At 42.8% G+C, this 15,000-nt stretch overlaps 1 protein-coding gene across 1 annotated transcript in view; it reads left to right on the forward strand.

The window, feature by feature from the left end:
* Positions 1–13,031, forward strand: part of LOC133578089 (uncharacterized) — a 25,731-nt gene extending 12,700 nt beyond the window's left edge. Inside the window, exon 3 of the mRNA XM_061932254.2 lies at positions 11,079–13,031. Coding sequence (XP_061788238.1) covers positions 11,079–12,748 — 1,670 coding nt within the window. The 3' untranslated portion in view covers positions 12,749–13,031. The remainder of the gene's footprint in view (positions 1–11,078) is intronic.
* Positions 13,032–15,000: the final 1,969 nt, after the last annotated feature.

Here is a 15,000-nt window from a genome sequence, read left to right on the forward strand (position 1 = left end):
TAGCCGCCTCCGCTTCCTTCTGCCTCTGTCTCAGTCAGTCCTCTACACAGCACCCAGCATTGTCCCAATTTCTCAGTGCTTAGCGTTTAGCAGGTAAGCATCAGGCAGCGGACTCTCCCCAAATGATAATAAACACCTCCCAGTCAACTACTAGTAACATCACTATGAGCCTGTTGACTTTCTAGAACTATGAAAGGCAGCGCAGCTCGCTCGCAGTCCTGGCTTGAGGTGAAGGCTAATTCGCTTTTAGCGTAACGTTAGCTCATTTTGCGGTGTGTGTGTGTGTGTGTTACGGACAGCAAAGCCCTGTCTGCCTGTTATTTCACTTTACCTTTTTCTGTGTTGATTGAGCTGTGTTGAAGCAGCAAAAAAGGACATTATGTTAAATGAAGAGTTTCTGTCTCTGATAGTTGATATAATAATGTAGCTGCATCCTACATGAACTCCATGGTGTTCAGGGATGAATAGTCTCTCCTATTGCTATTGTACCATTTTTTCAGCTATAGTTACATTAAAGGGGAACATTATCACAATTTCAGAAGGGTTAAAACCATTAAAAATCAGTTCCCAGTGGCTTATTATATTTTTTCGAAGTTTTTTTCAAAATTTTACCCATCACGCAATATCCCTAAAGAAAGCTTCAAAGTGCCTGATTTTAACCATCGTTATAAACACCCGTCCATTTTCCTGTGACGTCACATAGTGATGCCAACACAAACAAACATGGCGCATAGAACAGCAAGCTATAGCGACATTAGCTCGGATTCAGACTCGGATTTCAGCGGCTTTAGCAATTCAACAGATTACGAATGTATTGAAACGGATGGTTGTAGTGTGGAGGCAGGTAGCGAAAACGAAATTGAAGAAGAAACTGAAGCTATTGAGCCATATCGGTTTGAACCGTATGCAAGCGAAACCCACGAAAATGACACGACAGCCAGCGACACGGGAGAAAGCGAGGACGAATTCGGCGATCGCCTTCTAACCAACGATTGGTATGTGTTTGTTTGGCATTAAAGGAAACTAACAACTATGAACTAGGTTTACAGCATATGAAATACATTTGGCAACAACATGCACTTTGAGAGTGCAGACAGCCCAATTTTCATCGATTAATATATTCTGTAGACATACCCTCATCCGCGCTCTTTTCCTGAAAGCTGATCTGTCCAGTTTTGGAGTTGATGTCAGCAGGCCAGGGAAGCTAGGGTCGATATTCTTCTCTTGATCATCTTCGGTGGCATAAGGGACGGTGTGAGCCAAGACATCCAGGGGGTTTAGCTCGCTCGTCTGCGGGAACAAACTGCCGCCATTGCTTGCCGTGCTACCGAGGTCCTTTGTCCCTGAATTGCTCACACACTCCGGCAGATTCTTTATCGTTGGAAATGCATCTGCTTTGAGTGTCGCAGGATATCCACACATTCTTGCCATCTCTGTCGTAGCATAGCTTTCGTCGGTAAAGTGTGCGGAACAAACGTCCAATTTCTTGCCACTTTGGCATCTTTGGGCCACTGGTGCAACTTGAATCCGTCCCTGTTGGTGTTGTTACACCCTCCGACAACACACCGACGAGGCATGATGTCTCCAAGGTACGGAAAACAGTCGAAAAAACGGAAAATAACAGAGCTGATTTGACTTGGTGTTTGAGAAAATGGCGGATTGCTTCTCGATGTGACGTCACGTTGTGACGTCATCGCTCCGAGAGCGAATATTAGAAAGGCGTTTAATTTGCCAAAATTCTCCCATTTAGAGTTCGGAAATCGGTTAAAAAAATATATGGTCTTTTTTCTGCAACATCAAGGTATATATTGACACTTACATAGGTCTGGTGATAATGTTCCCCTTTAATCATTAAAATTGCAGCAGCCTAGTTTTGAATGGCAGGGTCCCTGCCATCACATGTTGATAAAAATATAACATTTACATTATAAAAATCAACTACAGGCTTCCCAAATGCTGTAATAAATTAAGCATGATGAGTTGACTTGAAACTGTTTAATGTTGCACTTTTTATATGTAGAAGAAAAGTTGTGTCGTTTTATTTAATCTGAGCAACAACTTGAGGCAGTTTAATGTTGATTAACGTGGGCAGAATGACTATAGTGTTCCCAATGTTAAAAGGATAAAGCCATTGTTTACAAATTTTGGTAAATAAATAACCAGAAAATGTACGTTTTGTTTTTTTCTTACTGTACCGAAAATGAACCGAACCGTGACCTCTAAACCGAGGTACGTACCGAACCGAATTTTTTGTGTACCATTACATCCTTAGTTGTTACACGTGATAAGTCATCTAGAAAGGGATGATTGGTTGTGTGTGTGATACCAGATTCTCTCATGAGCTATAGTGCTGCTTAGAACAACAGTGACTACGTTTCCATGCACTAAATTTGTCTGATTTCTCAAACAGTTCGACACTAAACAAACCTCCTACAACCTATGGAAACACCCGATGATCATGTTTGGCTTTAAAGGGGAACATTATCACCAGACCTATGTAAGCGTCAATATATACCTTGATGTTGCAGAAAAAAGACCATATATTTATTTAACCGATTTCCGAACTCTAAATGGGTGAATTTTGGCGAATTAAACGCCTTTCTATTATTCGCTCTCGGAGCGATGTGACGTCACATCGGGAAGCAATACGCCATTTTCTCAAACACCGAGTCAAATCAGCTCTGTTATTTTCCCTTTTTTCGACTGTTTTCCGTACCTTGGAGACATCATGCCTCGTCGGTGTGTTGTCGGAGGGTGTAACAACACCAACAGGGACGGATTCAAGTTGCACCAGTGGCCCAAAGATGCCAAAGTGGCAAGAAATTGGACGTTTGTTCCGCACACTTTACCGACGAAAGCTATGCTACGACAGAGATGGCAAGAATGTGTGGATATCCTGCGACACTCAAAGCAGATGCATTTCCAACGATAAAGTCAAAGAAATCTGCCGCCAGACCCCCATTGAATCTGCCGGAGTGTGTGAGCAATTCAGGGACAAAGGACCTCGGTAGCACGGCAAGCAATGGCGGCAGTTTGTTCCCGCAGACGAGCGAGCTAAACCCCCTGGATGTCTTGGCTCACACCGTCCCTTATGCCACCGAAGATGATCAAGAGAAGAATATCGACCCTAGCTTCCCTGGCCTGCTGACATCAACTCCAAAACTGGACAGATCAGCTTTCAGGAAAAGAGAGCGGATGAGGGTATGTCTACAGAATATATTAATTGATGAAAACTGGGCTGTCTGCACTCTCAAAGTGCATGTTGTTGCCAAATGTATTTCATATGCTGTAAACCTAGTTCATAGTTGTTAGTTTCCTTTAATGCCAAACAAACACATACCAATCGTTGGTTAGAAGGCGATCGCCGAATTCGTCCTCGCTTTCTCCCTGTGTCGTTTTCGTGGGTTTCGCTTGCATACGGTTCAAACCGATATGGCTCAATAGCTTCAGTTTCTTCTTCAATTTGGTTTTCGCTACCTGCCTCCACACTACAACCATCCGTTTCAATACATGCGTAATCTGTTGAATCGCTTAAGCCGCTGAAATCCGAGTCTGAATCCGAGCTTTTTTCTTTTGCCCGAACCACCTCATCTGGCTCCTCTCGATGTGGAGGAGCAGCGGCTTTACTTTGAGCTCCTCTCGGATGGCAGAGCTTCTCACCCTATCTCTAAGGGAGAGCCCCGCTACCCGGCGGAGGAAACTCATTTGGGCCGCTTGTACCCGTGATCTTGTCCTTTCGGTCATAACCCAAAGCTCATGACCATAGGTGAGGATGGGAAAGTAGATCGACCGGTAAATTGAGAGCTTTGCCTTCCGGCTCAGCTCCTTCTTCACCACAACGGACCGATACAGCGTCCGCATTACTGAAGACGCCGCACCGATCCGCCTGTCGATCTCACGATTCACTCTTCCCTCACTCGTGAACAAGACTCCGAGGTACTTGAACTCCTCCACTTGGGGCAAGATCTCCTTCCCAACCCGGAGATGGCACTCCACCCTTTTCCGGGCGAGAACCATGGACTCGGACTTGGAGGTGCTGATTCTCATCCCAGTCGCTTCACACTCGGCTGCGAACCGATCCAGTGAGAGCTGAAGATCCTGGCCAGATGAAGCCATCAGGACCACATCATCTGCAAAAAGCAGAGACCTAATCCTGCAGCCATCAAACCAGATCCCCTCAACGCCTTGACTGCGCCTAGAAATTCTGTCCATAAAAGTTATGAACAGAATCGGTGACAAAGGGCAGCCTTGGCGGAGTCCAACCCTCACTGGAAACGTGTCCGACTTGGAGCCAGATGAGGTGGTTCGGGCATCTGGTCAGGATGCCACCCGAACGCCTCCCTAGGGAGGTGTTTAGGGCATGTCCGACCGGTAGGAGGCCGCGGGGAAGACCCAGGACACGTTGGGAAGACTATGTCTCCCGGCTGGCCTGGGAACGCCTCGGGGTCCCCCGGGAGGAGCTGGATGAAGTGGCTGGGGAGAGGGAAGTCTGGGCTTCCCTGCTTAGGCTGCTGCCCCCGCGACCCGACCTCGGATAAGCGGAAGAAGATGGATGGATGGATGGATGAATCCGAGCTAATGTCGCTATAGCTTGCTGTTCTTTCCGCCATGTTTGTTTGTGTTGGCTTCACTATGTGACGTCACAGGAAAATGGACGGGTGTTTATAACGATGGTTAAAATCAGGCACTTTGAAGCTTTTTTTTAGGGATATTGCGTGATGGGTAAAATTTTGAAAAAAACTCCTAAAAATATAATAAGACACTGGGAACCGATTTTTAATGGTTTTAACAATTCTGAAATTGTGATAATGTTCCCCTTTAAACAATGTAACAAGGTTTTCCAAAATAAATCAACTCAAATTATGGGAAAAAATGCCAACATGGCACTGCCATATTTATTATTGAAGTCACAAAGTGCATTATTTTTTTTAACATGCCTCAAAACAGCAGCTTGGAATTTGGGACATGCTCTCCCCGAGAGAGCATGAGGAGGCTGAGGGGGGGTGGGGTAGTGGGGGGTGTATATTGTAGCGTCCCAGAAGAGTTAGTGCTGCAAGGGGTTCAGGGTATTTGTTCTGTTGTGTTTATGTTGTGTTACGGTGCGGATATTCTCCCGAAAAGTGTTTGTCATTCTTGTTCGGTGTGGGTTCACTGTGTGGCGCATGTTTGTAACAGTGTTAAAGTTGTTTATACGGCCACCCTCAGTGTGACCTGTATGGCTGTTGACCAAGTATGCATTGCATTTGCTTGTGTGTGTAGTAGAGATGCGCGGTTTGCGGACACAACCGCGGAGTCCGCGGATTATCCGCGGATCGGGCGGATGAAATTTTAAAAAATAAGATTTTATCCGCTCGCGGGTCGGGTCGGGCGGATTAATTAGATTTTTTTTTTTTTTTTTTTGCGGGTGGCAGTTAAACCAATTGGGAAATATATATACATAGTTAAATGTTGTTACCCACATACGAAAAACGAGCAGGCACCTGCTGCATATGCCACAACAGAAGAAAAAAAAAGAAAAGAGATGGACACTTTTACGGAGCGGAGAAGGGACGCCTCGCCGGGGTCCGGGACCGAGGCCCCTTCCCCCGAGAGGGCCCCACCGGGAGCCGTAGCTGAGGCGATCCGCAAGAAGGGCCCGACGCACGTCCAGGGTCACCACCGCGCCCACCGCACCGACACCCCGCCTCGTCCGCTTTCGCCGCGGCCGGCGTCACGCGCAGCAGGTAAGCAGCTTACCTGCCCGCCACCCCCGTGGCCGGGGGCTCGTAACAGGGGTCACTCCGCGCGCTCCGCCCGCGCAGCTTACCTGCTTGCCACCCCTGTTGCCGGGGGCGCGTAACAGGGGTGGCAGTGCGCTCACGAAAGGGGTGGGGCTCACCCTGGTTGATATAGAGAGCAGGACGGTGGCCATGGAAGTCGGAACCCGCTAAGGAGTGTGTAACAACCCACCTGCCGAATCAACTAGCCCTGAAAATGGATGGCGCTGGAGCGTGGGCCCATACCTGGCCGCCGCCGGCAGCGAGACGCGCTTGGAGGTGCGCTCAGCGCGGCTCCCATATGATTGCGCACTGGTGTGCGTCTGGGTCGTGACAGCGTGGCACGCGCAAGTCTGTGCTGCGTTGGATCAGTCTCCTTTCTTTAACAGGCAAAAGCTTTATAACCTCACCATACCTGCCAACTTTTAAATCAGAAAAACCTAGTAGCCAGGGTCCAAGGGCCGTAGGTCCAGGACAAAGTCCTGGTGGAGGGTTCAGGGCTTCGCCCCCCGACGCAAAATGATTATTAGCATTCAGACAGGTTAAAATGTTGCTAAAACCATCACTTTTCTATCAGTCACAGTGACTTTTCAAAACAAAAATATTACAGCAAAAATCATATGGGTTGATTGACATGTTTATTCTGTAAGCTAACTGCAATAGTTTGAAATTATTTTGACAGTTAATGCCAGTTATCCTGTCAACCTTTCACAAGACTTCAATTTGTTAATTGAAAGTATAAATAGTATAAACACTTTTAACAGTATGTCGTGCTGTGAAATACAGCCGACAGGATGGCGCACCAAACACGAAGCAAGGCCATGGTGCAGGAGAACAAAGGACTTCTTTCATTTAAGGTTTGTGATAAACCATCAAACTCATTCGTTAAAAGGACTCTATAGTAATATAAAGCGAATTTTTCTGGACATTATCATGCAAGAAAAGTTTATTTTTGGGATCGCGATCACCGCGTAATGATTTTTAAAGGTTGCATTACATTATTAACTGTCCCATGTGATCAGCCAGTGCGATTGGAAGTCCATGCTCAATTATTGCCTCCGTAAATAAAACTTCGGCATTTATCACATCCAAAGAATCTGTTTGGGTGACGAAAAACGTTGAAAGTTTTCCACTTGTATCGCTAGCAACGGCATTAGACTTGTGTTTTTTTGTCCCAACGTGGTCTTTTACATCGCTAATTCCTCCGTGTCCGATCGAAAAATCTTGTCTGCACAAGGTGCAATTCGCGTAGTTTTCACCCTTTTTTTTTTTTTTTTAATGTTAGATATATAACAACGGGCGGATGGCGGGCGGGTGCAGTTCTGATCAAACGTTACATCGGGTGGATGGCGGATGGTTGACGACTTTCTGCCGCGGTTGCGGATGAAATAAATTGCCTATCCGCGCATCTCTAGTGTGTAGATATTATGTGATTGGGCCAGCACGCAAAGGCAGTGCCTTTAAGGTTTATTGGCGCTCTGTACTTCTCCCTACGTCCGTGTACACAGCGGCCTTTTAAGAAGTCATACATTTTACTTTTTGAAACCGATACCGATCATTTCCGATATTACATTTAAAAGCATTTATTGTCCGATATTAACGGACATCTCTAACTTCAAACCTTTGCTACTGCACTGCTTCAAACACAAATACACATTAAAACGCATTTTACATATCACAAGCCTGATGCGCCAGCACTTGCATATTTTGCCAAAACCGTTGCCTTCCAAATGGTCTTCTCAAAAAAGCCAGGCGGGAAAAAAATTAAAAGAGCACAAGCAAAAAAAAAAAACAACATTTGTCGCATCTGCCTTACGTAGGGGTGTAACGGCACACAAAAATTTGGGTTCGGTACGTACCTCGGTTTAGAGGTCACAGTTCGGTTCATTTTCGGTACAGTAAGAAAACAACAAAATATACATTTTTGGGTTATTTATTTACCAAATTTGCTAAATCTTCCACCAAAAATATTGTTCTTAGTGTAATATTTGATGTGAAGTAATGGGAACCTTGGATAGGTCAATAATTCATAATAACATTGATTTTGATTCAATATTATGTTTTGAGCAATGACAGTTTGAAAGAAAAAAAACCCGTTTTGTTTTATTAGTCAACATTGCAACTTTTTCTAAATTACATTAAACCTTTTTTATGTCACTTTTGTTATGTTTTTGTTTATTTTAATAGTATTTTTAGAATGTGCCGTGGGCCTTTAAAACATTAGCTGTGGGCCGCAAATTGCCTTCGGGGCCACACTTTTGAAATAAAAAATTAAATGTGATAAATCTATCATACCTGCCAACTACTCCGGTTTTCCCGTAATTAGTACGGTTTTCATCAACCTATTCCGGGTTACGGTTGCAGTGATAAAAAATACGGTTTTTCATTAATTAAATTTTTTTTTTTTTTTTTTTTTAAAGTTTTATTCACGAAATCGCGTAACAACAATGACAATCGACACTGCTTCCCGTAACTTCCTATCGAGCCATTCCGAATGCCATGCGCGAGGCTATTTATAGCACCGCTGCCAAGCACGAGGCACCTGTTGCCCATTGTTTCCAAACGAGCGAACGATCATGGAATCGGCCGGAGAAAAATCGCAAACGAGTCTTAAACCGAAAAGAAAACTGCAGTCATTCCGTGAAGAATATTCAAAAGCCTATCCGGGAATAATTATCCGTTCCAAAAAGGGTGAAAACTACGCGAATTGCACCTTGTGCAGACAAGATTTTTCGATCGGACACGGAGGAATTAGCGATGTAAAAAAACACAAGTCTAATGCCGTTGCTAGCGATACAAGTGGAAAACTTTCAACGTTTTTCGTCGCCCAAACAGATTCTTTGGATGTGATAAATGCCGAAGTTTTATTTACGGAGGCAATAATTGAGCATGGACTAGAATAAATTTGGATTTTAGCCACAAAAAGGTAATGACACCAATGTTATCTATTGGAATTGTTTAGTACTGTTATACTGTTAAAAGTGTTTATACTATTTATGCTTTCAAGTCCAAGTTGAAGAAATCTTGTTAAATGTTGACAGCATAACTACCAAAATACAGAAGTATGTCCTTAATATTTTTGCAGTGCTATTTCTGTTGAAAAGTTCAAATGATGACATTAGAGATGTGATGTGCCACTTTTCAAGTGTCTGATGGCTTAAATTCATTTTCATTAATTTTTCATATTTTGAATTCTTTTGAAAGGCTTACAAAAAAACTACATTTGAATTGTAATTCCATGCTATTGACAGGACTATTAATTTTAATGAAGTTAGCTTACCATGTTTACAGTATGATAATTGTGATAGCAATGTGAATTTTAGGCACAGAATATTTTTTACAATTGAACAAGGCAGTAGATTATACAAGCTTGGACAGAAAGTTAATAATGACACCAATTTTTTTTTTAATGGAATTGTTTAGTACTGTTTTACCATTTGTTTACTGTAAAAAGTGTTTATACTTTCAATTAACAAATTGAAGTCTTGTGAAAGGTTGACAGGATAACTGGCATTAACTGTCAAAATAATTTCAAACTATTGAAGTTAGCTTACAGAATAAACATGTCAATCAACCCATATGATTTTTGCTGTAATATTTTTGTTTTGAAAAGTCACTGTGACTGATAGAAAAGTGATGGTTTTAGCAACATTTTAACCTGTCTGAATGCAATCAATCATTTTGCGTCGGGGGCGAATTGAACCCCCCACCAGGACTTTGTCCTGGACCTACCAGGGCCTGCGGCCCCTGGACCCTGGCTACTAGGTTTTTCTGATTTCAAAAGTTGGCAGGTATGATCTATGGATAAAAAGCAGAGCCTGGCGACGCATGAGCGTTTATCATAACTCTCTCTCTCTGTCTCTGCCCCTCCCTCACCAATGCTGCTGCACACACAATTTGTTTTGTTTTTAACCCCTTCTTAACCCTGAATGTACATTAAAAAATACACGCAACCCTAACTCAAAATGCCGGACATTTGAGGCATTTAAGAAACTCAGCTCGGACAGCCCTGCAAAAGAGGACATGTCCGGGCTAGGATAGACTGACCATAAGTCCTCTTTTCACCGGACATGTCCTCTTTTGCAGGGCTGTCCGAGCAGAGTTTCTTAAATGCCTCAAATGTCCGGCATTTTGAGTATTGTTTACACAACGTGCGTTACGCTACTTAATATGTCCGTGTGGAAACTTTCGGTACACCTCCGCACCGAACCGAAACCCCCACAGCGAAACGTTTCAATACAAATACACGTACCGTTACACCCCTAGCCTTACGTCATTGCTGGCAAAGGACGATGACGTAGCGCAGGGCCGGCCCATGGCATAGGTCGTATAGGCAAATGCTAAGGGCGCCGTCCATCAGGGGGCGCCACGCCAGTGACAGAAATGTTGGAGAAAAAAAAAAGAAAAAAAAAGTTGGTACCGGTACTATTATTTTCAAATACAAAAAATAATCCCACGTTAATTAAAATGCAAAGTAAAGCCTATTTAATAGAAATATTATTTGTTGCAACATTAAGCCCCCTCGCATGGTGCGCCCCCACCCTTCCCGTATCATGACTCTTTTTGGACGTCACCACATCAAAAAATCAACACAAGATGTCAAAACGGCCAAAACTGTCAGGTACCCAGGGAAGAAAAGAGAGAAAAGAAAAGGAGGAGAAACGAGAAAAGACAGAGGTAGCAGGTAGGTAACGTTAGCCTACATGAAATTATTTGTCTGTTACAGAATGTGATAGTAACCTGGCTTTTTAGCATTAAGCTAATGTTACATGATTCGGCAATTGCTAATCAATAAATAGCGAGTTCTGTTTTAACATCGGGTTAATATTGTGGAGGGGGCTAAATTGTTATGGAAAATAATAATGTAACGTTAGGTAATTACAGTACTCCCACCTTACATTCCTCAGGGACATTTGGATTAGATCTTTTAAGCAGGTGTTTTTTGTTTACATTGTTATTGCCTTCTGGTTAGCTAATGTTTGCCCTGCAGGTAATAGTCACTTTTCCACCCCTTTATATATTAGGTATAGTTGTAAGTAAAAAAAAAAAGGTCAAAGACAAAGCTATTCGGTTTCTTGTGAGTATATACATTTCACTGCCGATGTGGGGGGGGTGCCACCTAAAATCTTGCCTAGGGCGCCAGATTGGTTAGGGCCGGGCCTGACGTAGCGAGACTCTTATCGACGTCTGTATGCATGGGGGTGTATTTGTAAAACTTGGCCATGGCACTAGATGCTAGAGCCAAGGGGGAGGGTCAAGTTAAAGAGGGGCCAGTGAGGAGGGAGAATACGAATTGAGCCAAAGTGTGTTTGTGTTCTGCAGACGTCCAGGAGCTGATTGATCATCAAGAAGAACATTCACCTCAGCCACAAGGGATCTCCACTTTGAAGCAGGAGGATCCGTATTCCCTCCACATTAAAGAAGAAGAACTCTGGATCACTCAGGACGAGTGTCTTCTAGGGTCAAAGAAGGCTGATGCCATCAATTTGCCACTGGCTGTTGTCTCTGTGAAGACTGAAGAGCATGAAGGAAAACCACAAGACCAGCAGTTGATTAGTTATCAAGAAGAACAATCCCCTCAGCCGCATGAGATCACCACTTTGAAGCAGGATCATCTGCATTTTCTCCATATTAAAAAGGAAGAGGAGGGAATCTGTCTCAATCGGGAGGCTGAAGGTCTTCTAGGACCGGAGGAGGCTGATCCTACCAAGTTGCCACTGACTGTTGTCTCTGTGAAGACTGAAGACCATGAAGACAACCTCTTAGCTCCACTATCAGATAGTGAGGCTGAAGACTTGGTTGAAGGACCTTTAAGCAGCGATACAGACTGTGAAGGGGATATGAGGACTAACACCGACAACAAACACTCTCAATCTCTTGAAAATAACACCGGTAAAAAACGTTTTACCTGCTCGGTTTGTGACAAAAGCTTTACTAAAAAGAGCTATTTGCCTCAACACATGAAAACACATACTGGAGAAAAAACATGTAGTTGTTCAATTTGTGGGAAAAGATTTACTCATAAGGGCTATTTGCCTGAACACATGCGAACACACACGGGGGGAAAAACATGCAGTTGTTCAATTTGCGGGAAAAGATTTACTCGGAAGTCAAGTGTGGCAACACACATGAAAGTGCACACCGGAGAAAAACCCTTCAGTTGTTCAGTGTGCGCGAAGCAATTCACTCAGAGGCCAACTATGGTAAGACACATGAAAACGCACACACACAAAAAAAGCTTCAGGTGTTCAGTTTGTGGAGAACTATTCACTCTGAAGTCAAGTATGGTCAGACACCTGAGAACGCACACTGTAGAAAAACCCTTTAGTTGTTCAGTTTGTGGTAAAAGTTTCTTTTTAGAATCTGCAAAGATCAGACACTTAAAATCGCACACGGGACAAAGACCCTTTGGTTGTTCAGTTTGTGGAAAAAGATTCACTCTGAAGTCAAATATGGTCAAACACATGATCACGCACACAGGGGAGAAACGCTTTAGTTGTGCAGTATGTTGCAAAATGTTCTATAAAAAGGGAGATGTGGTGAGACACATGAGAACACACACAGGAGAAAAACCTTTTTGTTGTGCTGTCTGTTGCAAAACATTTGCTCAGAAGAGAAGTATGCTCAAACACATGAGCTCACACGGCGGAGAAAAACCCTTCGGTTGTTCAGTTTGTGGTAAACGTTTCTTTTGGGAAGCTGCACTGATTAGACACATGAAAAGCCACGCAGGAGAAAAACCCTTTAGTTGTTTATTTTGTGGAAAATTTTTTAGTCTGAAGTCAAGTATGGTCAGACACATGAACACGCACTCAGGAGAAAAACCCTTTAGTTGTTCGATTTGTGGTAACCGGTTTTTAGAAAAGCGATCTATGGTAAGACACATGAAAATTCACACAGGAGAAAAACCCTTTAGTTGTTCAGTCTGCTGTAAAAGGTTCTCAGAAAAGAGAGATATGGTTAGACACATGAGCACACACACAGGAGTATAATTCTTTAGATGAGGGGTGCCCATGAGGTCGATCACGGAAGGTGTGTTATGTCATTTTCCTAAGGCTGTTCTAGACAGAGGCGGTGACCTTTGCTCCTGCAGGCGCGCTGGCCACACCTCCCTCCACAGACTGTTTTTGACAAGGTTGCTCCTTTGAATCCCCACAGTATTTTTCACTAACAATAGGCAGAACCGAACCTTGCTTGAGTGTAAATAGTTGGGGTTTTGGCACCAGCTGCTAGACTAGACTAGATCTGTCCAATCTAAGTCTATGAGCATTAAATGATCAAAGATGACAGGCGAAATGTCTTCTAAGTCAAACCAAACAGTCCAGTTGCCATCAATTGAATGTTGTGAGAATGACCTCGACGGACGTAAACATCCATAGACAAACATCACGATGATGCTCAAAGCTAAAAGATTATGATACCAATATAGTATGGGCACGTCTTTCAAAACTCTGATGTCAATGGTTATGATGTGTTAGTATCGTTAGTCCTATCAGTTGGATGTAAATACCATGTATATTATTTGTTATTTATTACAGTCAGCAATAGTTGGTCATTACTAGTAGTATTTGATGATATCCCTCTTTGGTCTAAGGTTATCAACCTATCATGAAAAGCTCCTGTAATAGATGTGGTGTGAAATAAACCTAACAAAATCTAAATCTACGGGAGTAAAGGTTATTGTCAGAATAATTGTATCTAAGTTATCACAAAACTTTGTGTTGCCATGAGTTCCCGGCGAGAGGACGAAAGCTGTCTTTGATCTTACCAATCAAAAGGCTTGTAAAACTCCACTGTGTAGGATGGGAAGCGACATGAAGGTGTCGGTTTCTTTGCTGTATTTTAAGCCACAGGAAGATTTTGTCTTGCCCCGAGATCTACGAAGCGGAGAGGAGGCAGGGCCTGACCCCCGTCCAGGCACCTTTTCTTTGAACTGTTGTGTGACCGAGGGCAACGGCTGTTTACGACCTTTTCTTTGAACTGTTTTGTAACCAAAGGCGACGGCTGTTTACGACCCCCGTCCCTTTAGAAACAGCTGTTGCCATGTAATCAGGGAAGGTCCAAATAAAAGAGGAGGCGTACAATCTTTCGTCAGAGCGTGGCGGGACACTGTACACGAGTACAGCCCAGACGTTTCACCTCAATTGAGCCAAATTTAATTCTGTCTCTGTTTGATTCCTTGCTTTTTTGTCTGTTTAATAGATGTCATCAGTGTTTGAACCTGACAGTTATGGTTTGACTTTATTTCGAACATGCATACAATTACAAGTTGAGTTGAGTTGACACAGCTATGGGGTTGGACGTCCCAAAAACACAATACAGTTCATAAACAAGGAAATGTTTAATTTTTGTATGGAGGAAATTATGTCATGTTAAAAATGTCTTGTGCAATTTAGTTATTGATGAGGGGGATAAACATGATGGATTTTTCCAACAATCAACCCCATGCTAAAGGTTAAATGGCTCAAAAGATTTACCGGTATACAAACAAAAATAAGCTTCGGTATTATATTACAAATTATCTTTGAAAAAGTTTGTGGCATTGAGTTTTTATTAAAGTGTGATGATGATCTTGCTAAATTTCCTATTAAATGATCTAAATTTCACAAATAAACCTTACTTTTCTGGCTTGACTTGCAAAAAGCACCACGTCTCACCTGGGAGGGACCTCATCTGGAGAAAAAAAAAAACACATTTATAGGACACAAAAATAAAATTCTTGTTTTGGTACATCTGCTTTTAAAAATATATTTTGAATATTTCCCAACTCATTAGCTCAAATCGTGATATTTACAATTATTCTGACTTTGTGCAAAAATATAACATGCTAATACTGGAAAGAAATACTTCCTTGTGATTAAATACTCTGTTTAACACTTTTTAACATTTTGTTAATAAAAAATAAAAGATATAGAATAACATAATAAATAAACATCTTTATAAATTGTGTCAGACCAAAACATTCAGCGTTGGTCAGTGGTGCTATTTAATGACATTGACTGGGAAGAAGTCCATCCATCCATCCATTTTCTACCGCTTGTCCCGTTCGGGGTCGCGGGAGCCTATCTCAGCTGCATCCGGGCGAAAGGCGGGGTACACCCTGGACAAGTCGCCACCTCATCGCAGGGCCAACACAGATAGACAGACAACATTCACAGAAGTAACAAATCACAATAAATACTGAGTCCTTAACAAAACTAAAGTGTAATTTAAAATATTGCATAATATTTACCTAACCAGTCGA

The sequence above is a fragment of the Nerophis lumbriciformis genome, linkage group LG03 (genome assembly GCF_033978685.3).
Source record: "Nerophis lumbriciformis linkage group LG03, RoL_Nlum_v2.1, whole genome shotgun sequence".
NCBI classification, from domain to species: domain Eukaryota; kingdom Metazoa; phylum Chordata; class Actinopteri; order Syngnathiformes; family Syngnathidae; genus Nerophis; species Nerophis lumbriciformis.